Source organism: Botryllus schlosseri, chromosome 4, assembly GCF_051294905.1.
Source record: "Botryllus schlosseri isolate E-star chromosome 4, Bs_hap1, whole genome shotgun sequence".
In the NCBI taxonomy this organism is placed as follows: domain Eukaryota; kingdom Metazoa; phylum Chordata; class Ascidiacea; order Stolidobranchia; family Styelidae; genus Botryllus; species Botryllus schlosseri.
Window position 1 is genome coordinate 23713903 of NC_137239.1, and position 19948 is coordinate 23733850.

Here is a 19948-nt window from a genome sequence, read left to right on the forward strand (position 1 = left end):
CAGGCTATTTTCAATAGTGAAGTCCCAACCCGCAAGGACCGACCAGACTTCGAATTCTTACCCCTTATTTTTACTACCGTCCACAAAATATGGGGGCGCCAGACCCAGACAATTTTCGAAAGGGGGCGCTGCGCGAAAAAAGGTTAAGAACCACTGCTATATACCGTGGACTGGCAAAATTATGTGCGCAGTGTTGCTGTGATAACGAAAAATACTATATCACAATTGATAACTAATAAAGCCACACAGCGTCAATATAGTGGTGGGGTGTAGCTTACATGGAAATAAATGGCTGATTTGATACAAAGATTGCTTTAAATTGGGAATACTCTTATACCCATGGCAACATGCCCTACACAGGCAAGAGTTGAGAAGGGCATTTATACCCAGGTCAAGGATCATGACCAAAATATAACAAGGCCGTATTTAATGAATTTTATGATCATTAATAGCTGGAAATAGCAAAGTATTGGATATATTTAGAGATACATTTAACATCTCAGGCTTTAGATACGCCACTAAATTTTCACGTTACCATTGAAGCGCAGTAAACGCGCCGATAAACTAAATTCAAATGAACACTATTTCAGTAATGTAAACGATTACTAACAAAAAGCGCACGATTCTCTGAAATTTCTGTCGTTACGCTGACTTTCGCGAACATACAACCAAAACAAACTAGAATTGCATGTATATGATTGGAATTAATCTTGTTTTGTCGGTTTATAATCTTATTTCTGCTGTACATTCTAATAGGATTTAGAACTTGATAAGTTCGTTTCAATATGTCTGGTACTACAAATATCCGATGTTCTGCCTCGCGACGGCACACCGTGTCATTATAGCCTATCGGAGAAAATTTTTCAAGCAGGGTATTTCCGATCTAGTCGCTTTTTTTATTTCCAATGCTCCACTGTATTTTCCATTCCACATTTCCGAGAAAGTATTTTCAGAACCCAACGAGAATGTAGGCGCGCAATTAAGAGAAATAAATATGTCTAATGATGTTGGAAGCTGGCAATTTTGTCTTCCTCTCTGTCGCCAGATATACATATAAGAGCATGTGTCCCGCATTGAAAGCAGTCATATCGGGAAGTTGCATTGGCAGAGTCGGAACCTAGCATGGCGATGCAAAACTTTGGATTTCTGTGTGGATTTCTCGTTGCTGCGGCGTCAGGTAACATATACGCACCCCCCATACATTTTCTATCGTACCCCACAGCTTAATTAAACAGATCATAAAGCATAACCCGCGATATTGCGCCATGCCTCATTTCTATTGTTGGGGGCGAATCTATAGCACGTCAGTTTACGACGATCTCAACGCAGAATTTGAGCCACTGCCGCTATGTGCATTGGTTGGGTAGATTGAATGGTTGATAACGACATCGCATTGTCAGTACGCATGCATTATATGCCTTGCAAACATGTAACATAATCAAGTTACAAGAAACATATTTCGTTTGAATACGACGAAACGACATTGTATAGCAGAACTAGCAGTCCTACACGCAATCTTTTGCTCCAATAAGGAATACAGCAACGTCACAACACAATAGCACTACGTAACCAGATTCCAAAAGACTGCCCGCAAAAAAGTCAGACATTAGTTAGGTCAACGATAGCCTGATTATGACTTCATATTTTCAGCATACTACTCAGGACAACCAGTGGTACATACAAGGAATCCGCTTATTCATGGACCATCAAAGCCACTCGGATGCCATCCCCCTTTTTTCAAATACGGCTCTTATTCGCCGGCAATTCCTTCCGGTGTCTGTCCTTACGGCACTATTCTTCATTTCCAATGCAAACAAGGATACCGCTTTAATGGGCCAGAGCATGCCAAGTGCACGGCGTCGGGACATTGGAGCCCTCCGCACATTCCGACCTGCCACAGTAAGCAGCACCGACGGATGCCGAATGCATGCATAATACCTAGCCATGATTTTATATGTTCATTTTCATACGCAGAAATCGACAGATGCAAGTATCAAAATCCGTGTGGGCACAATGCCCACTGCATTGAATCCAAAGGACAGTTGAAGTGTCTGTGTAAAAAGGGGTACTACCCAAAGGGAAACAAATGTATCAGTAAGAAGCCCATATTATGTATGTGTTCATTGTCAAGGAATTAATCAAAAGGATTGGTTTTTAGCGAAAGTATGCTCGGTGCCAGTACTGAATGCACATTGCCAGTACAGCCCAAGATCACAACACCAGTGGCTTCCAGGGCAAAAAATAAAATTCGTCTGCCCGCCCGGTTACGTTCTTGAAGGGGCGCAATACGCGAAGTGTTTACACGGTGGCAAATGGGACCAGGCTTCGCCCATTTGTAAAAAGCGTGAGTACTCACAGTTTGAGATCTGCAAAATTTATTCTCGTAACCGGGTGGATGTTTTAGGAGTTTACTGCAACGTTCCCAGTCTTCCACATTACTGTAGCTACACTCCACAATATCAACGTACATGGGATTATGGGCAGAAGATACAATTTCATTGCCCGAAAGGATTCAAGACGGTAGGAAGAGCCTACGCAAGTTGCATGCACGGTGGCCAATGGGACTCCTACCCTCCAAAATGCGAACGACGTAAGTAACATTACCTAGGGACATTTCTTGAAATTCGGGGTGTATTCGAATGTGCTGATAACCAACCCCTCTAAGCGGGGTACCCAACTGTCTCTTGGTGAGTGCCCGTGTTGGAAGTAAATATACGCAAATAACGATATGATATATTAGTCAGATCAACACCTGGTCTGCCCATGTGCATTGTGAATAGGCTACTATACATTTACATTTCATTATTGATACACGAAGAAGATATTCAAGCGATACCAGCATTCAAGACCTAAATCGTTTTAAATTGTAAGATAAGGGTTCCAATGAGTTACGCTATGAACATAATCAATGACTTTTTGAGACTTGAAAGTGAAATATTCTCTCCATACTCTGCCGTTATAATAACAGCGAAATCCATCGACAATGACGAACTGAAGTACGTGCATTTTTCGACATTATGATCTTACTAATCTAATAACGTGTTTTCGTCCGTAAAATTGACCTGACCAACATTATGCGTTCGTCAGTTAAAGTCACTAATTTCATAAGTAATTGCGCTGTATCAATCCGATCTCCTCTGTCTTTATGTAGGTGTTGTGTGTCACAAACCGACACTAACACCCCACTGTGGTTATCAACCGAGGTATCAAACAACGTGGCATCCCGAACAAAAGGTTAAGTTCTATTGCGCGTACGGTTATCAGCTAACTGGGCATCCATACGCCAAATGCGGGTACGATGGAAGATGGAGCAATCCTGCCCCAGTATGCAAAAGTAAGTTGTTGGCTTGCATATCTGTCACCTTGACGCAGGGCGGATCGTGGAACTGTACCTTGTTAAATTCAGAAATCCAAGTGTATTGCAAAGCACCACCTCTGCCGTATACGTGCCACTGTCAGCTGTCCACACATTACAAACAATACTACACAGTTGGAGAAATGGCGAAATTCTCCTGTCCACATGGTCTGAAGTTGAACGGATTTGCGGTGACGAAATGCATGTACAACGGACACTGGTCACATCCTACACCTGTTTGCATAAAACGTAAGTCCTTGTATTTTTGTGTCGACTATCCGCAGGACTATTAATATATCTGTTTGTTTTTGCTACAGCGACACCGTTCAGGTTTGGATTGGGCTTTCTGACAAAACTAGGATAAAGATAGAAGATGTACGCCGAAAAATGGAAACTTTATATCTGTTTATTTCAAATAAAAATTGTTGTACTTTTACAATGATTGTCAGTTCGATATAATTTCATTCCACGTTTTCTATACGAAGACAACTCTATCCTATAATAAACAACTCATTATTACAATTTATGGTGCATATCAGAGATGAGCATGGATCAGAATTGGGATTTGTGAAAACCGGATTTGGGAAATTTTGACGGATTACGATAGGATTAGGACTTGAAGATATTTTGCAGGGGATTAGGATTACGATTGGAGAGAGAGAGAGAGAGAGAGAGAGAGAGAGAGAGAGTCATTATTTTTCATCCAACCAAAATACATAACATGACGATGATGATGGTGGTACAGAAAATATGCATGTACAGTATTCGGTGTCTGATAGGAATGATCGTGAAGGTCGACTAGTCTGATCACACCCGCATCAAACAGGTACACTTGTCTCTATACAGTCTGGCTGTAAAAAATGTTACTTGAAACAGGAAAAAGAAAATTAAACGATGGTCGCAAATGATCATATGATCAATGAAGCAATGTCTGGGCGAGATAGGACAACAGTGTTAATATCACAAGAGGTGATTGAGTAGGTCTTTTTTGAATCTAAGGCAATTCACGGATATCTTGTGGTAATGCATTCCAGATGATAGGTCCTGAGTAGTCGATAGGTCTCTTAGTTAGGTTGCTATTTGGTGGGGGTAAGTAGATATTTCCCTCCGACGAGGATCTCGTGTAATGGGTGTGGACATTTTTAGCAGGTGTGAAAAAGTCATCAAACACAGAAGGCAAACTATTGGAAAAATATTTGTGTATAACTTTTCATACCTCGAAGTGATATAGTTTGTTTACTTGTAAAATTCGATGCTTACGGTAGTAAGGCGATAATAGCAACAGCAATATGTTTAAACTGAAATAAATTTCAGCATTTCAAAATGCTTTACTAAGCGTTCTTCCGTAATTGCAAATCAGGTCGCGGGCCGCAAAATATGACCTCGCGGGTCGCGTGTTGGTGACCCCTGCTATCACCATGCACGCCATTTTTCATCAACACCCCCATACAGCCCCCTGAGCGTCTCCGCCCGCTTCGAAATCCAAATCACCCTCCTGGGTGACGCTGAAGCCCAGGGAATAACTGGTGTAGGTATAGACTAAGCCAGTGGTTCTTAACCGGGGTCCGCGAAACCTCCAAATTTGCAAAATGGTTGATGACCTAAATTTTATTTGTTTTAAATTAAGAGAAATCCCGAAGTACTTTTGCGTCATAACTGCTAAAACTTCAGCACTCACATAAACAGAATGGCCGTCTGAGATGAAATATTCCACTGTGCAAACTCATTTTATTTGCCAAATTGCCAATAGCCTACTTATGCTAATATATTGCTGTTTAGGGATGTTTGTTTGAAGAGATCCATATTCTCCTCTGATATGCATGCCCGCTATTCCAGAGTAACTTAAGACGAGCTGCTAGATAGAAATGACTAGGCGTTATTATTGGCCCATGTATGTTGCGACTTGCGATCATAGCCGTCGTCGGAAGCGTTGCGCATCATTATTACATTCGCCGCCACCACCTGTCCTTGTAGAAATGGATTTTCGGCACTTGCTGTTGTTATATTCATAGTGTTTGTCGACTACTATGGTCATTTACACCAGGCCAATGTTCTTTAATTTCATTCCATAGCTGCCGACTTGTACCATGGCCCACACCTGGGCTTTTATAAGACACCGCTTACACGGATCAGATGGCGAGAACGAGCTTAGATAAACCTCCAACACTTACGTAGCAATTCTGGAGTCGACCTCGGTCGGACTCGAACCAGCAACCCATTGGTGTTGCAGCTGTGGAATATACCACTACGCTATCTCGCCACTGATTGTCGGTGCTCGTTCAAATCAAATAGACGGCGTGCATTTTCAAGATATAACACTGTATTTCAAGAAATGCAGCGACATAATTCGCTTTGAAATAATAAAAAGTCTTCCCAATTTCTACATATAAAGTATGATGTCATTTTCAAGAAAGGTCATTTTGCTGTTGTTTATCACTATTCACTAGCCTACAATTAATAATTGCACAAGACAGATGACGGTTGCACGACGATGGAGGTAAATTTGAACTACGACTTGGGGGTCCGCGAAGGTCCGTGACGGTCCAAAGGGGGTCCACGAATACAAAAAGGTGGAGAACCACTGGACTAAGTATTACAACCCTCTGCAAATTGCGTCAACAGTGTCGCACAAAAGATTCGCGCAAACATGGGTGTCTATAGAAAGTCGGCATCGGCAACAAGATTCAGCTACATACGTATGGGCCTTGAGTAATATAAAGACAGGAGTTGAAATTAGACACCATGCAGTACTTTGTAATATGGAAGGGAGCGCTCACAGTTCAAAATTGGGGAGATATGTCCTTGATCTATAAGCAGGGTTGCCATACCGTCCTTATTTCTAAGATTTGTCCTTATTTTGAAGGGCCAGGTCTTAGAAAACTCGACTGTCCTTATTTCTAAGAAATGTCCTTATTTTCGACTTGCGTCCTTATTTTGTCTTATTTTCAACAACTATACAGAACTTCGATCGTTTCTTCTGGTATCTGTGTTGCATAATATTCTAAAATTACGCTTTTACGTCGAGATTTTATGACATCATAAATGAATGAAACTCCCGTGGCGTCTAGTGGTGAGATAGCTAGGGCATAGCGGGTGGCATAGCAGTTTCGGCTGTACCAAGCTATCGAAGCGGACGTCATTTTAGCAGTAAACAGCAGTACCAGGTTTCTGCAGTATAGTCTACAGCAGAATAGGCTGTGGGAAGGTTGCATTTATTGCATAGTGAAAAAGGGCGCAATGCAGACGACACTTTGGTTAATAAGTAGTAAAGCTATAAACCATTGATAAATTTATCTAAATGATATTGCACATAACAGTTTTAGCTAATAATAACGCTAAATCTGATTATTTAAAATGAGCAAGCTTAAATACGTTTTTCGTGACGATTATGAGCGAGAATTAAAGGCATCAAACGGTGCTTGAAAGGCGCGAGTATTTCACGCATTGCTATATCTGTAATTGTGACATTAACCTGGACGCGATAGGAAAGACCGCTATTTCAACTCACATTGATACCCAAAACACCAGAAGTGTGTCATAGTGAATAATTCGAGCCAGCCGATGAATATTTTTCTCACAAGTCGATCAGCACCAAAGACCACAGACTACAAGGCAGCTGCTTCTGAGGGTATCCGGGCGCTTCATAAATACTATCAAACACCAGCAATCATTCCTCACCCACGATTGCACATCGCAATTGTTCAAAACAATATTCCCCGATTCCAACATCGCAAAGAAGTTTGCTTCGGCCAAGACCAAGACTGCAAGTATTGTTGCTGGAGTTCTTGCTCCATATGCTCAAAATAAGATTTTGTCTGAACTTGGTGTACAGCCTTTTTCCATCTCCGTTGATGCCTCTAATCCCAACGAGGTGAAGAAGTTTGGTGTTTTGGGGGGATGGGGGGGGGGGGGACTGACGAAGTGCCCTGAGTAAAGGTAAACCTAGACCTGAGCTGTCGTAAGATCCATGAAGCACTTTCTAATAACAAGGAGTTGCTGCAGCAGATTATTTCTGGCGAAAAGTATGGAATGTGATAGGCCACGGCTCGTATAAGTATGCAGAAAAACGCTTTTTAATGCTAATCTAATTTTTCGACTGTCCTTATTTTTGGGTCTATGTCGATGGCAACCCTGTCTATAAGTCTAAACTTTACACACACTCTTAGCACATACTCGTCCTATATACCGCGAAATTCATATACCAACAGTAATTAGCGAACGACTTACAAAGCGATCTTCATCGTCATTTTATTAAAATCTGTACACATCGATGACTGGCACACATAAAAACATCCCGCACTGTCTATATCACAAGAGCATCTGCCGTTTATGCGAGAAATCGGCGTACGTGTTAACGCTATGTAAAATACGACAAGAGTCCAATTTGTGCTTGGAAAGAGCTCGTGGAGTTGTTACGATGTTTCGGGTGATTCCCACATTGATACCCGTAGTCATGGCAGCATTCCTTCCCGTATCGTGTGGAACAGAGAGTCTCGCACGAACATTCGTTCACAGTCGTTTTGCCTTCACCGCATCTACCTTTGCAAGAGCCGCGGCCTAGAAAAGTAAAATATGAATGTCTCATTTCCTAAATGACGTCATTTGCTCGTAATCTTAAATTAGTGAGATATAATGAGAGACAATGACGTACATTATTGTCTGTAGGCTCACTCATTAGAATCGTGCAATTCCGTTTAGTGACCAAAACATCGATAACAGTAATACACCAGGTATAGATCCAACTAATTGGGCCTCGGGTAGTATAATAGGCAACTTCTCTGAAGGATTGGAACCTATACGAAATCGGAGTAGCAGTACCATTGCGGTGTGATCAATATAAGATTCAAAACCTAGATTGGTCAATTAGTCATCATAATGTCAGGTAGCTTACTGCATTTGTCTTCATAGTCGTTGCAACAATCTCCTCGTTCCTGGCACATTTTATCGCATTGACAAGGCAGACCCGCGATTTTCGGAAGTGCACACCTGTGTTCGCAACCTTGTTCTGAAATGCAAACACATTGATGGGTGTACACTGTACAGTAGTACATAAATTCTCCTCCAAGCCGACCGACGCTAATATCAAAATTAATGATTATAGTGAATGAAATCCATAGCATATAGAGTGACATCACAATTTACAGATGCAGATTTTAGATGGAGGAAAAGATCGTTTTCCGCACCATCCATTTACACTTTAATGGGGAATAATTAATTGGCCTGTCCCTACCCTATAATGCCTACATATTTACCACTTATCTGGAGTCACTACCAATAATACAAGAGTTGAAGTGTAAATTCAGATTTCTGTTTGATGTCAGCAACCCACGGGAATGTATCGGGCAGTGCATGAGTATATGAGCTAGAATGGAATCTAAGCTACAACCGCAGACTATGCATGGTTTGAAAACAGGATCAGCTCGATAGTACCAACCCTATACATAACCTATTTTCAAACAACCTATTTTCAAACTAAGTGCTGAGCTCTGAGTACATCAGCACAGACCTGGCGAGCTATATAGGTAAATACCAGTGTTGTCATGAATCATGATTAGCTTTTGTCTAACTAGAAATAGGATGATTTCAAGGCCATCTTATTTATATCGATTCCAGCACTGATTAATCCTGTTTTCACTAATTATAAAATTTAAAGTAACGAACAAAGATTAGAGCGCACCTTGACAAACAGGAAATTCTTGTTGCCAGGCTCCGTTGATTTGGCAAATGGAATATGATTCTCCGATGAGAAGATAATTTTCATCACATTCGAACTCGACAGCATCGCCCGGGCTGAAACTCTGCCTCGGTGCCGACAGTATCCGACCGTTGCTGGGTGGCTGTGGCTTGGAGCAGGTGACAGCTGTTTACGAAAGTAATCAACATTTGATACGTATACAACACTGGAATTGGTGACGATCAATAGAAAATACTCCATAATGGGCAATGGATACGCAGCATTTTTGTGATTTTCCAAATAATGGAAAACGCTAATGGGCATGTAAAGTTAAACGCATTGATTACTGCTTCACTCCCCAATCCCAACCCAATGAAATGCTATGTACGGTGAATGAAGTCCTAGAGGTGATGAATAATATACGGGTATGTTTGTAAAAGTTGTCACATGCTAAATAGGTGGTCATTACCTGGCGTTGTAGTGTAGGCTATGCGAAAAGGGCTAAGGTGGAAAGTATATTACCACCATATTAGAGGATGGATTAGTATAACACCATATACCAAGCTACACCGCAAATGAGAATAGTGTTTTTTTACCCAACCGTACGGTGTAAACGACACTTTCAGATATCAAATTGTGCTTTCGCACCTTTTCAATGCTGTGTGAACATGAGTAAAATACACTAATTGTTATGGTGGTATATCCCAGGGGTGAAGTGGATTCTGTCTTACTGTACCATCCCAAGAAATCCCTTTAAGGTTTTACACGAAAACAGATCCACTACACCTATGGGATATATCTCCACAAGCACTGGTGTATTAGAATCATTATCAGCCATTGCGATTGGTGTGAAACCACAAGTTGCTACATAAAAGAGTGTTAACTTGATTTACACCACGCATATTGGTGGAAATCTGATAAATACACCTAATGTCCACTCATGGATTTACAGCGCAGACAATACCAGCCACGTCATGGCATAGCAATGGGAAAGGGATATAGACGACAAATACAACAGTTAATAACCGCCTATCTGCGAAAAAATACCTATATTAAAAAGGGCAATGTCCCTCGGCTTATTGATGGTCGCTGGATACATGAGCATTAGGGCTCTTCAAAAATGACCTTTTTTCTTAAGGCCCTAAGGTGCAGCTAGACTCGCAAAATTTTCAAATTGCGATATTTTATGAACAGTCAATCCCAGATTCTCAAAAATTGGTGTGTAAGCTATTCATACCCAACTTCATGTACGGTATAAATTTCAGCATTTCACAGTAATTCCTTGGGCCCAAATTGGGGGGGAGATTGGTGAATCGGACGGTTAGTACGGGGAAACGCCTGTCTCATTAATGGATGCTGAGAGATTCTAACCAAGGCTTCATAAAGTGTTATGAGGTCTCTAACCACCTGGTGAACTGCTTGAGACTAACGAATTTTCGAAAAAATTACCAAAATATTTGTTTGATATCAGTACGGTGCCGAATTTTCTAATTTTTTTCACAAAATTAAGATCATCAGTAACATAGTAAGTACACCTAAACTCCTATAGCAAAAACAATAAGTTCACCAGGTAGAACAGTCTTATTGCTAGTACTGAGCAAAGTTTCATCAGGATTGAAGGTCACCTGATATCAAAATTTCCTGTCCCCGTGACATCATATTACCAAAAACTAGAAATGGGAGAAAATCAACTTTGAAAATTGAAAAATATTTTGATGAAAAAGTAAAGCAGTCGTATGAAATTTGTTACTTTTAAATGGTGCAGGCATGCTTCAATCAGTATATAGCCAAATTTGAAGACAATTGAATGTGTCTAAATGCAAAATAAGTCGTATAAAGTATGATTGATTTGATGATTTTTTCTCAAAACTGCTATACCATATTCGAAAAATTTGCAAACCTTGAACTAAACGTCAGTTAGATGTTGTGAAAATGGAACAACATGTCAAGAATATTGTGACATTGTCAAAATCCCCATTTCAGTTGGTATGAGTCAAGATACTACACAAATATTTCCCCCCCAACATCTTTCAAACATACAATTTTAGCATCAATTTCATCATAACACTGCGACACTAATTTGAGTTGCATAACCCTTATGCATAGCCTGTGCAGTTTCAATATCCTTTGCCGGATGAGCCACAGTCAGGCAATTCACAGTGTTGAGAACAACTGCATCAAAAATGTAGAAATTGCGAGGAAAAACGATTCCGCCGAATCCGAACCATCATTATCAGATGTTGAAGGCGGTGAAAGCTCCAATCTTTTTCAAAAGATTTCTTCGATTGTTCAGCTCAGGAACGACTGGTTCTTTCCTACCATGGTTTTATCTTTCACTATGCCAAATGACTTCGTAGTGTATGCCTTTGTCATAATCGCCAATTAAGCGATTAGCTAATAGCTATCAACAATATACCAATGCAATCTTGAAAAATATACAATACGATAAACAACGCTCATAATATCAACAGCTTTCAGCTCTTCCCAGGTAAGCGATCGGCTGCTGGGCTGCTGAATGTTTTGAAAGTCACGCTTCATCGATTAGACATATGGCTCTTCTATTTATTGTATAAAATCAGCTTGGTAGAGTGCCTATAGACAATTTTGGGTGAGTTTAAATGAATGAAAGTGTATGGGGGGTGAATTTCTACGAAAATGGGGGATTTGAAATCGTATTTTTACATACTTCTAATTCGAAATCAGACAAGAGCAATACATTTTTGAAAAGAACTAGTTTCATACTTCAAGATTCTGCAATAAAAAAAATTTGGAAAATTTTGTGATTCCAGCTGCACCTTAGGGCCTTAAATCGTACTGGCTACTTGATAAAATTGTTAGGTTACCTAATTTAAGCCTACACACCAAATTTGGTTCAATTCCAACCAGTAGCCGCATTGCTACAGGAGAAGAAAGTTTCTATATATTATATAAAAATAAATAACAAAATTTTTAAAATGTTAGGTTGTCTATAGAAACGATGTTCACCAAATTTGGTTCAATTCCAACCATTGATATACACCTCAAGTGACGCAAGAATTTTTGAATTACCTTTACAGGTCGGCGGTTTTCCGACATAACTTCCAAACTTCCCACATCTCAAATGGGGATCGCCGATCATGCGATACTTCACCCTGCATCGATACGATACAACGTCGCCGGCGATGTACTGCTTTTTCTTGGACGAAACACTTCCGTTGCTGATAGAAGGTGGCAAGCCGCATTTCACAACTAGAGAAGGATGATCGGCAATGTGTCAAGGATATTATAAAGCATGATAGACGGATACAAATCATATAACTTAGTATACGTGGGGGTAGCATCACATTTTTCAAAAATCAATTTCGCTTTCAATTCAATTCTAAATACTATTCATAACTATACTAAGACCACTTCGGATGCCTTCTAAATCAGTGGTTATCAACCAGTGGGGAATTCAGGTTGGGGAACAGATGCACTTGCCAAATAAATACATACTGTATATACATATGTACGGAGGTATAACACTGCGACATTGGTTACCAGTTCACCACTTTGGAAAACACGTTTACCACGAGCACCATGACGTGCAATGAGGCCCCGCGGGTATTTCCCGGAGACCGATGCCCAAGAGGTAAATTTTGCAGTAAAAGGCGACGGCTTATGTCTACTTACAGATGGGATATTGATCGTACTCAAATAAGCAAATAGCATGTCAGAGGCATCCAGCTTATCACTCTTATAAACTAAAGTTTGATAAAACGTAACGAGTAAAGTAAAAAGAAGATACGATCATAGTTAACTCGACCTCGGATTCAAGTTTGTACAGAGAATTTATGGGCAACTGCCACAATCAATGGTTTTCTTTACAAATTTTATTGGAGGGGGCTTTTTTAAGGTTGGATACTGGATAGTGGGATTTTAGGTTGTGGGGAACGAAGACTAGAAAAAAATCAGAAGTGGGGAATGAAGAAAAAAAGGTTGAGAGCCACTGCTCCAAGTTCTTTTATTAAGAAAAAAATGTTATAAGTAGAGAAAGTATAGAAGTACATAACCACTTGTCGAAGCACTTCAAGTAGAGTTTGAAGTAGAATATTGCCCTACTTCTTCAAGCGGTTATGATTTTAGACTTATTCCATTTCTTCTTGACAGTTTTCATGATTTTAAACAAATCTAGGCCGTAGAAATTGACGGCGTTACTTCTAGTTCTAATTGAGTACTGACGACGGCTACTTTTACTACTTCTGATAGCAGTAACATTGTGAATTAGTTTTTAAAAGTCTACTTTTTCTCTTTTCAAGTTAAAACAAAATTCCGAGACCGCTACCTTGGCATGTGGGCGAAGTTCCCTTGAATTTTCCGTTTGGCAAGCATTGCGTTTCAAAGGTGCCGACTCGCCGCAATCCGGCCTTGCAAACGTACGTTATCGCCTGTCCGCATGTGTAGTTTTGTAGCATCGGTTTCAGCATCCCATACTTCGGAACCTCCGGATGACCGGTGCATTGTTTCACTGGTAACCATAGCCAACTTATCGATCTTACGATATTTCCGCCAAAATACGCCAGAAATCTTACGTTCGCATGTCGGTACGTCTTGCGAAAATGCTCCGCTTGACGTGCAAACGGCGGTGCGGCTTCCCCGAATATCGTAGCATTTGTTTTTGCAACTAAATTCCACAATGTCACCTCCTTTGTAAGATGTTTTTCGTGGCACGGTAGCACCGTCGGCGGGCTGACCGGGATAATCGCACAGTATGGCTGGAATTGAAACGAAACTATACTATACCATACTCTTCTCTTTACCCTTGAATTATATACCCTTTAGTAATTCTAACGGATAACAGCTGGTGAAAAATCAACGTATGAATTCGGAATATATATACTGGTGACCTCAACCAGATCCGGTCGCAACGCATTTCTAAATGTTACGGTTTTCTATTAAATACGTCATGGTGGGCGGCTTTTGAATATGTACGGAATGTCAGCAATCTTCTAATTGATATGATAGCATTTAGACGGGTAAAATATCTTTTGGAATACTGACGACCTTACATGTGGCGGTCAAGCCTGGACTTGATTTGCTCAACTTTCGAATTAATAGTAAATTGAATGAGTATACAACACATTCTTTATTTTCTCATTAATTCGTTTTTCGTTGATTATGTCATTTCTCATTTTGGGTCGCACAATATAACTTGCTAAACAGTGGGTCGCGAAATGAAAAAGGTGTGGTTAAGGTGAAGTAAAGATGAAAGTTGAACAAGCTTCAATATACCGATGTCAACGCAACACTAGCAAAAAGTGATCGGCAGATGCATTCGGCATCTGGCATTATACCCAATCTCAATAACAGATTACAGAGTAGCTATTCCTAAAATTCGCTACATGCAAAACGCATTGTTGCTTTCTGCATTTCTACTCGATCGCATTTCATAAAAGGACCTTTAACTCACTTGATGCGACGTCAAACTATTTTTGGACTTGTAAACAAGTTTTCAGCGGCTGGGAAACTTGTAATCCGCTGGATATACTCGCGGCGGCACCAAAACAATTTCAACGAAATAAGAGACACGCGTCTGCATGGCTAATCCTTATGACAGACAGCTTCAAAACGCCCACCGTACTGTTTGATGTATCCTGCAGGGCTTGATTAGATCGAGGCAATCTCCTTAAGAACTTGTTTTTCTCAAAATAGTAATTAAAAGTTCCTTGGGTATATGAACTGGTGAAAAAAGATTTGCTAGATCCACGGAAATTGAAAATAATGACATGGATCTAAGGAGGGGAATAACGATGGGGTGTGCAGGATCATTTGCGATGGCCACAAGGATGTGTTTTGTACACCGTGTAATTTTGAGCGTTAATCAATACTTTGGATGCTTCATTTGTGTCATACCGAGTTAGTTGGCATAAACCAATTTGTGATTACAAACACATTTCTCTCGTAATCGTACTTATTGCATAGCATATCCATTGGTTTGCATCGTAAGTAATGATATGTCTGGCTGCGAAATGTGAAATTTTTCATACATTGCTAATTTTGCAGCAAACAATACGTTCATATTTCCAAATTCATTCCACTCGAAGCTTTTCGACTGATTCTCATCAGTCAGCGAACGTCAGTAAATGCGGTTAATCTAATTCGAAAGAATTTTATATTTGTGACGTAATAATGACAAATATACAGAGTCACGAAATGCAGATAACAACGTTTGGTGCTGATGAGAGTCAGTCGAAAAGCTTCGAGTGGAATAAATTTGTTTGCTGCAATGTCGAAGTTATGTACTTCTAAAAGCATACACTGCTAATTAGACCCGATCTCAAGAAAAGTTAGGATCGTCACCACTCCATGAATAACTGTTGAAGCTTCGATTTCGAAATGTTCAAAGTGCTAAGAACCATTGTTCAACCATACAATCACATCACATATCAGAAAATTTTGCTGCACAGCCACCATGATCAAAATAAGTGATGCTGATTTTACCCGTTTGCTATGTCCCTAGTTGTCCATACCTTTGCATTTAGGCGGGGAAGCTGAGAATTCACCAGTAGTCTGACAAGTCGCAGAATCCTTCCCAACAAGATGGAACCCGTCACTACATTGATAACGTACAACGTCACCGAGACGGTACTGCCTTTTCACCGGGGTTGTTTTACCATTTCCGGACACACCCGGATACCTGCAGATGATTCCTACGCAAAAAAGACGCTTAGACATCGCGTGTAATACGGATAATACTTGAATTCACATACTTCGACAATTCGGAGTATTCGCGGAAAATGTGCCGTCGTTTTGACACGTCGCCGAATCGGCTCCGAACTTCCTATAGCCGTCATCGCATCGGTATTTAATGGTGTCGCCAATATCATAGAGCTGTTGTTTCGGAAATATGCTTCCGTTGTTTAGTTCTACCGGATATTTGCACTGCCGTCCTGTTTCAAAAAGATTTTCTCGTTAAGCAAGCAAACTTTACAAGCGCTCACATATGGCATTCTCCGAAATTTGTAAACAATATCTTATATCAGACGAGTTAGATTCGATGATTCGATGAAAATTGATGATTGTGATATAGAGTATTGTAAATTCAGTTTGTGAAAGCTCAATACAACGGTTGTATACTGTGACGCTAAATGAAATCAGTACGGTTGCCAAATTAGATCCACGATAATTACAACGAGGATCAAAATAGCGCGGATCTACGCAAGCACTTGAGATGAGGTATTTGATGCAGCGCCAATACCATGCTGAAGTTTCACGGAATTATACTTACTGATACACAACGGTGCTTGTGAGGAGAAAGCCCCCGTGGATAAACATTTGGATTCTTCGTCTCCGCGCAGCTGGTACCCAGCGCTACATTCGTAGGTAATGAAATCGCCTATTCCGTATCGTAGCTTAAAAGGCTTGAATCCGCCAAATTTCGGCTTTTCAGGAGTAAGACACGTTATCTCTGCAATAACAGAAAAGAGTTAACATCACTGCATCACCGCAACATTATGCACCAGTGCTCTCAAATTACAATGCTTGATATCGACATATATAAGTTATATACCATGTCTATATATTATAATAATCATCTGAAAGATATATGCCTAATACTTACTGCGGCACAAAGGCGGTTCATTATCGAATTTTCCAGAGGCGATGCATCTTGCCTTATTGCTTCCAATCAATTCGTAGTCATCGTCGCACCGATACTCAACTGTTTGATTGAATGTGTACGAACTTCTTCGGGGAAATGTTTTGCCGTCAGTGGGCGATCCAGGATAGGCGCAGGTAATTGCTGCCGAAACATTGAACAGTAAAACCCTAATGGTAAACCGAGATGCCTACATCATAAAGTTAACTAAGATATTGTAGATTAACTGCTATACACCAGAAATACTGCAAAATGTTGTACTGAAGTCACGATTTCGATAGTAAATAAGAATTATTCCGTATATACAGTCGACGCCGTCTTGACTATACAATAAATAGACATCGCATAAGATCATCGGCCTACACTAAATAGCAAAACAAGCGAAAGATGGTTTTAGTTATGAATTCCATCATTGTTACGCAATTCGGCGGTAAGTTGATGCTGCACATTCATCAATTACGATCGTTCCCAAACTGAGATCATCGAATGAAGGAATGATGATTTTGAATACATTCTACGTTCTGGGTGTAGGGCGTAGGCCAGTGTAACAGATTCAACTGAAAAAATGATCGTGTTTAAAGCACTTTGGTAACGCGGGACCATAAGATTGATATGTATTGGGAAAAGGAGTCCGTAATTCAGAATGGGATCACCTGACTAGCACGTGAGTTTAAGACCAACATTGTACCACCATAATACCATTGAAATATGTGATTGTGCTCAAAGCTCCGTCATCAAGTATGTTATGCGTTGGAAGCATATCGACTGGCGGTCATAGGTAACGTCAAAGTAATAAAATTGTCCATATTTACGTTCGCAACGTGGCTGCGCTCTATCGAATGTCCCGTCTTCGCATTCAGCCGTTTCGTGACCATTGATCCTGTAGCCCTCGTGGCAGAAGTATCGTATAGATTGACCCTCACCGTAATTCAGAATATTTGGGCGAAAGTAGCCGTTTGCGAGTTCCCCGGGGTTCTTACATGTGGTAACTGAATTTACGACAATCAATCGACGTTACAATTTCGTTAACACAGTTTAAGAAGATATACATACTTTTGCAGGTTGGCAACGGCTCGGACCAACGCTCATTTTCCTGGCAAGTGGCGACATCGTCTCCTTGGATTTTATACCCGATGTCGCATGTGAATGAGACAGTTTCCCCAACTCTGTATGAACGTTTGTTTGGTCGCACATCACCTCCATTTAGCAGTCCCGGATTGGAACAGGTTCTTACTGAAAAAGCAAAGATCGAACGCGTTAGCAGCCGCCATATACATGCATATGAGAAGTTGTTTGAAGTGAAGGCTTCATCAGGAAAAGCGTATCGTTTCGATATCGATTTACTTCAATATAGTCGCGATATGTGATTAGATATACCTCCAACATATCGGTAGACCATTGCAGCCTCGTGAATATCAAAACAATAATAGCCCGCGATTGGAGATGCGACGAGATTATTGACAGTCGTCGATAAGCGCCCTGATTGACACTCGTCATCGCCCGACTGTTACACACTTCTCTGATGCTTTAGAAATGCGCGATTGCCAAGTAAGTCTCTTTTCATAAGTTTGCAGTGTGGACATAACATTTTACGTACGGAGTTTCATGAAATTGATCAATTACTATGTCACAGACAAATGCGGTACCAATATCAGTGCGATATAATGATCAAAGTCGCGTCACATATATACTTACTCCGTTTACAAGTTGGAAATGGTCCTGAAAACTTTCCGCTTTCGCGACAACTAATTTCGTCCAATCCCACGATTTCGTGGCCTCGAAGGCAGGAAAATTTGATATCTTGCCCGATCGAATATGTGACCAAATCGGGGAACATTGCTCCGTTGATAGGTTTTCCCGGATTCGAACATACATTTCCTGCAAGTAGTAAGCGTATTGGAAGGATATCGCAACACTTACATAGGCTACTCAGCGCAATCACAGGATGCTTCAGGGGCGAATTTGACTTAATATGGCAACCAGGGCGCGTAGGATCATATTAAGGTCGCGAAGGAATAGTGATGATGACTATAGGGAAAGTTTTTGTTGCAGTCAAATCCGTGGAAAGTTGCATTTATTTTTCACAAAAGTTCCACTAAAAAGTGGACAAGTGCCTTGAAATTATATTAGGGTATGAGATACTCGAATCGATCCGTATTCAAGGCATTGTAGCTAAACTCAGTGTTGGCGACTTCAACAAAATCAATATCCTGGAAAAATTGACCCAGTGAAAACATAATTTTCATCAGTCTAGCCCAGGGGTGGGCAAACTACGGCCCGCGGGCCGCATGCGGCCCGCAACACCGTTCTGTGCGGCCTGCGAGAGTCTAAAGAAAATATTATTATTAAAAATATTGATAAAATGCGTACTAAAAATCGAATTAATGCTGGGCGCGAAATCTTTCACCATCTTAAGGGAGGCGTGTCTTAAAAAGTCTGAGAACCACTGTTCTAAGGTAAATACTTCCTATAGTATTTTTTATGTTTAATTTCTGGCGCGACAACCCGATCTCACGGCCAACGCAGTTTGAATGGGTTCAACTGCTAAACATCACAAAAATCCTAAATGAGATTGACATAATTCGGATCACGAGTGTGATTTCAGATTGGCCACTCCAGTTTTAATTTTTTCAGTGATGTGCTTATAAAAACGATTCGCGCGTGTCTTAGGAAGATTCGTTCTCTGTATGCGTAGAACTAGGGTATTAATATTTTATCTACACATATAGTATCAGAGATATCTGGATATCTGGATATCATCATAGCAATGTTCGGTTTGTTTGAAATAAGCATATATATTATATTCGTGTCCTGTCCTTACTATATAATCAAATACTTATATTGCGTTTTGGTGTATAATCCCAATCTTATATAGTGCGGCCCGCAAAACTTTGCCCACCCCTGGTCTAGCCTGAATGTACGTTAAATTAGAAAGGATATCAAATTCAAACGACAGTGAAATAATCAAGCGATCCATTTACTTATAGTGCCAAATATTTTCAGTAAATAGTTGATTGCATGATAAATCGAAAAAAGTTGTATAAAGTTTCATGAAAAATCGAAAAAGTTGCAAAAAGGTTGAATGAAAAAATGGAGAAAAGTTGCAAAGAGTTGCCGAATAAGACTCCTTCAAACAACCTGAAACGCAATACTACATAACTTCTGAGTATTTAGGAAGCTGCCGGACGCTGTTACAGAAAGTTGCAGAAACTTGCCGTAGATGAGACTTTGCAAATATGAGGGGATGGAAATATCGCCATACCATGGGGTGAGATTCATGACGAGTCGCCAAATATTCTTTTCT

The 19948-nt window shown here is 40.4% G+C and overlaps 2 protein-coding genes across 2 annotated transcripts in view; one reads left to right on the forward strand and one right to left on the reverse strand.

The window, feature by feature from the left end:
• Positions 1 to 1032: 1032 nt before the first annotated feature.
• Positions 1033 to 3877, forward strand: LOC145438316 (E-selectin-like). Its single transcript, XM_080315712.1, has 8 exons — positions 1033 to 1177; positions 1651 to 1899; positions 1975 to 2094; positions 2159 to 2344; positions 2405 to 2590; positions 3152 to 3334; positions 3407 to 3604; positions 3673 to 3877. Exons 1-8 carry the CDS (start codon positions 1123 to 1125, stop codon positions 3717 to 3719), a joined length of 1224 nt encoding a protein of 407 aa, XP_080171838.1. The 5' UTR covers positions 1033 to 1122; the 3' UTR covers positions 3720 to 3877.
• A 3686-nt stretch (positions 3878 to 7563) lies between these two features.
• LOC145438291 (complement receptor type 1-like) overlaps positions 7564 to 19948 on the reverse strand; it is a 44230-nt gene continuing 31845 nt past the window's right edge. Inside the window, exons 46-58 of the mRNA XM_080315683.1 lie at positions 18340 to 18522; positions 17698 to 17877; positions 17457 to 17633; positions 16609 to 16788; positions 16276 to 16455; positions 15758 to 15937; positions 15518 to 15697; positions 13580 to 13762; positions 13333 to 13515; positions 12078 to 12257; positions 9033 to 9215; positions 8247 to 8360; positions 7564 to 7912 (exon numbers count right to left, since the gene is read on the reverse strand). Coding sequence (XP_080171809.1) covers positions 7713 to 7912; positions 8247 to 8360; positions 9033 to 9215; positions 12078 to 12257; positions 13333 to 13515; positions 13580 to 13762; positions 15518 to 15697; positions 15758 to 15937; positions 16276 to 16455; positions 16609 to 16788; positions 17457 to 17633; positions 17698 to 17877; positions 18340 to 18522 — 2303 coding nt within the window. The 3' untranslated portion in view covers positions 7564 to 7712. The remainder of the gene's footprint in view (positions 7913 to 8246; positions 8361 to 9032; positions 9216 to 12077; positions 12258 to 13332; positions 13516 to 13579; positions 13763 to 15517; positions 15698 to 15757; positions 15938 to 16275; positions 16456 to 16608; positions 16789 to 17456; positions 17634 to 17697; positions 17878 to 18339; positions 18523 to 19948) is intronic.

What these genes read in the sequence shown, in the direction of transcription:
- LOC145438316 (XM_080315712.1), top strand. Translation starts at nt 1,123, where the DNA reads ATGGCGATGCAAAACTTTGGATTTCTGTGTGGATTTCTCGTTGCTGCG. An exon ending in TCTCGTTGCTGCGGCGTCAG is followed by an intron (nt 1,178 to 1,650) that starts GTAACATATACG and finishes TCATATTTTCAG; the next exon opens with CATACTACTCAGGACAACCA. An exon ending in TCCTGCCCCAGTATGCAAAA is followed by an intron (nt 3,335 to 3,406) that starts GTAAGTTGTTGG and finishes TGTTAAATTCAG; the next exon opens with AAATCCAAGTGTATTGCAAA.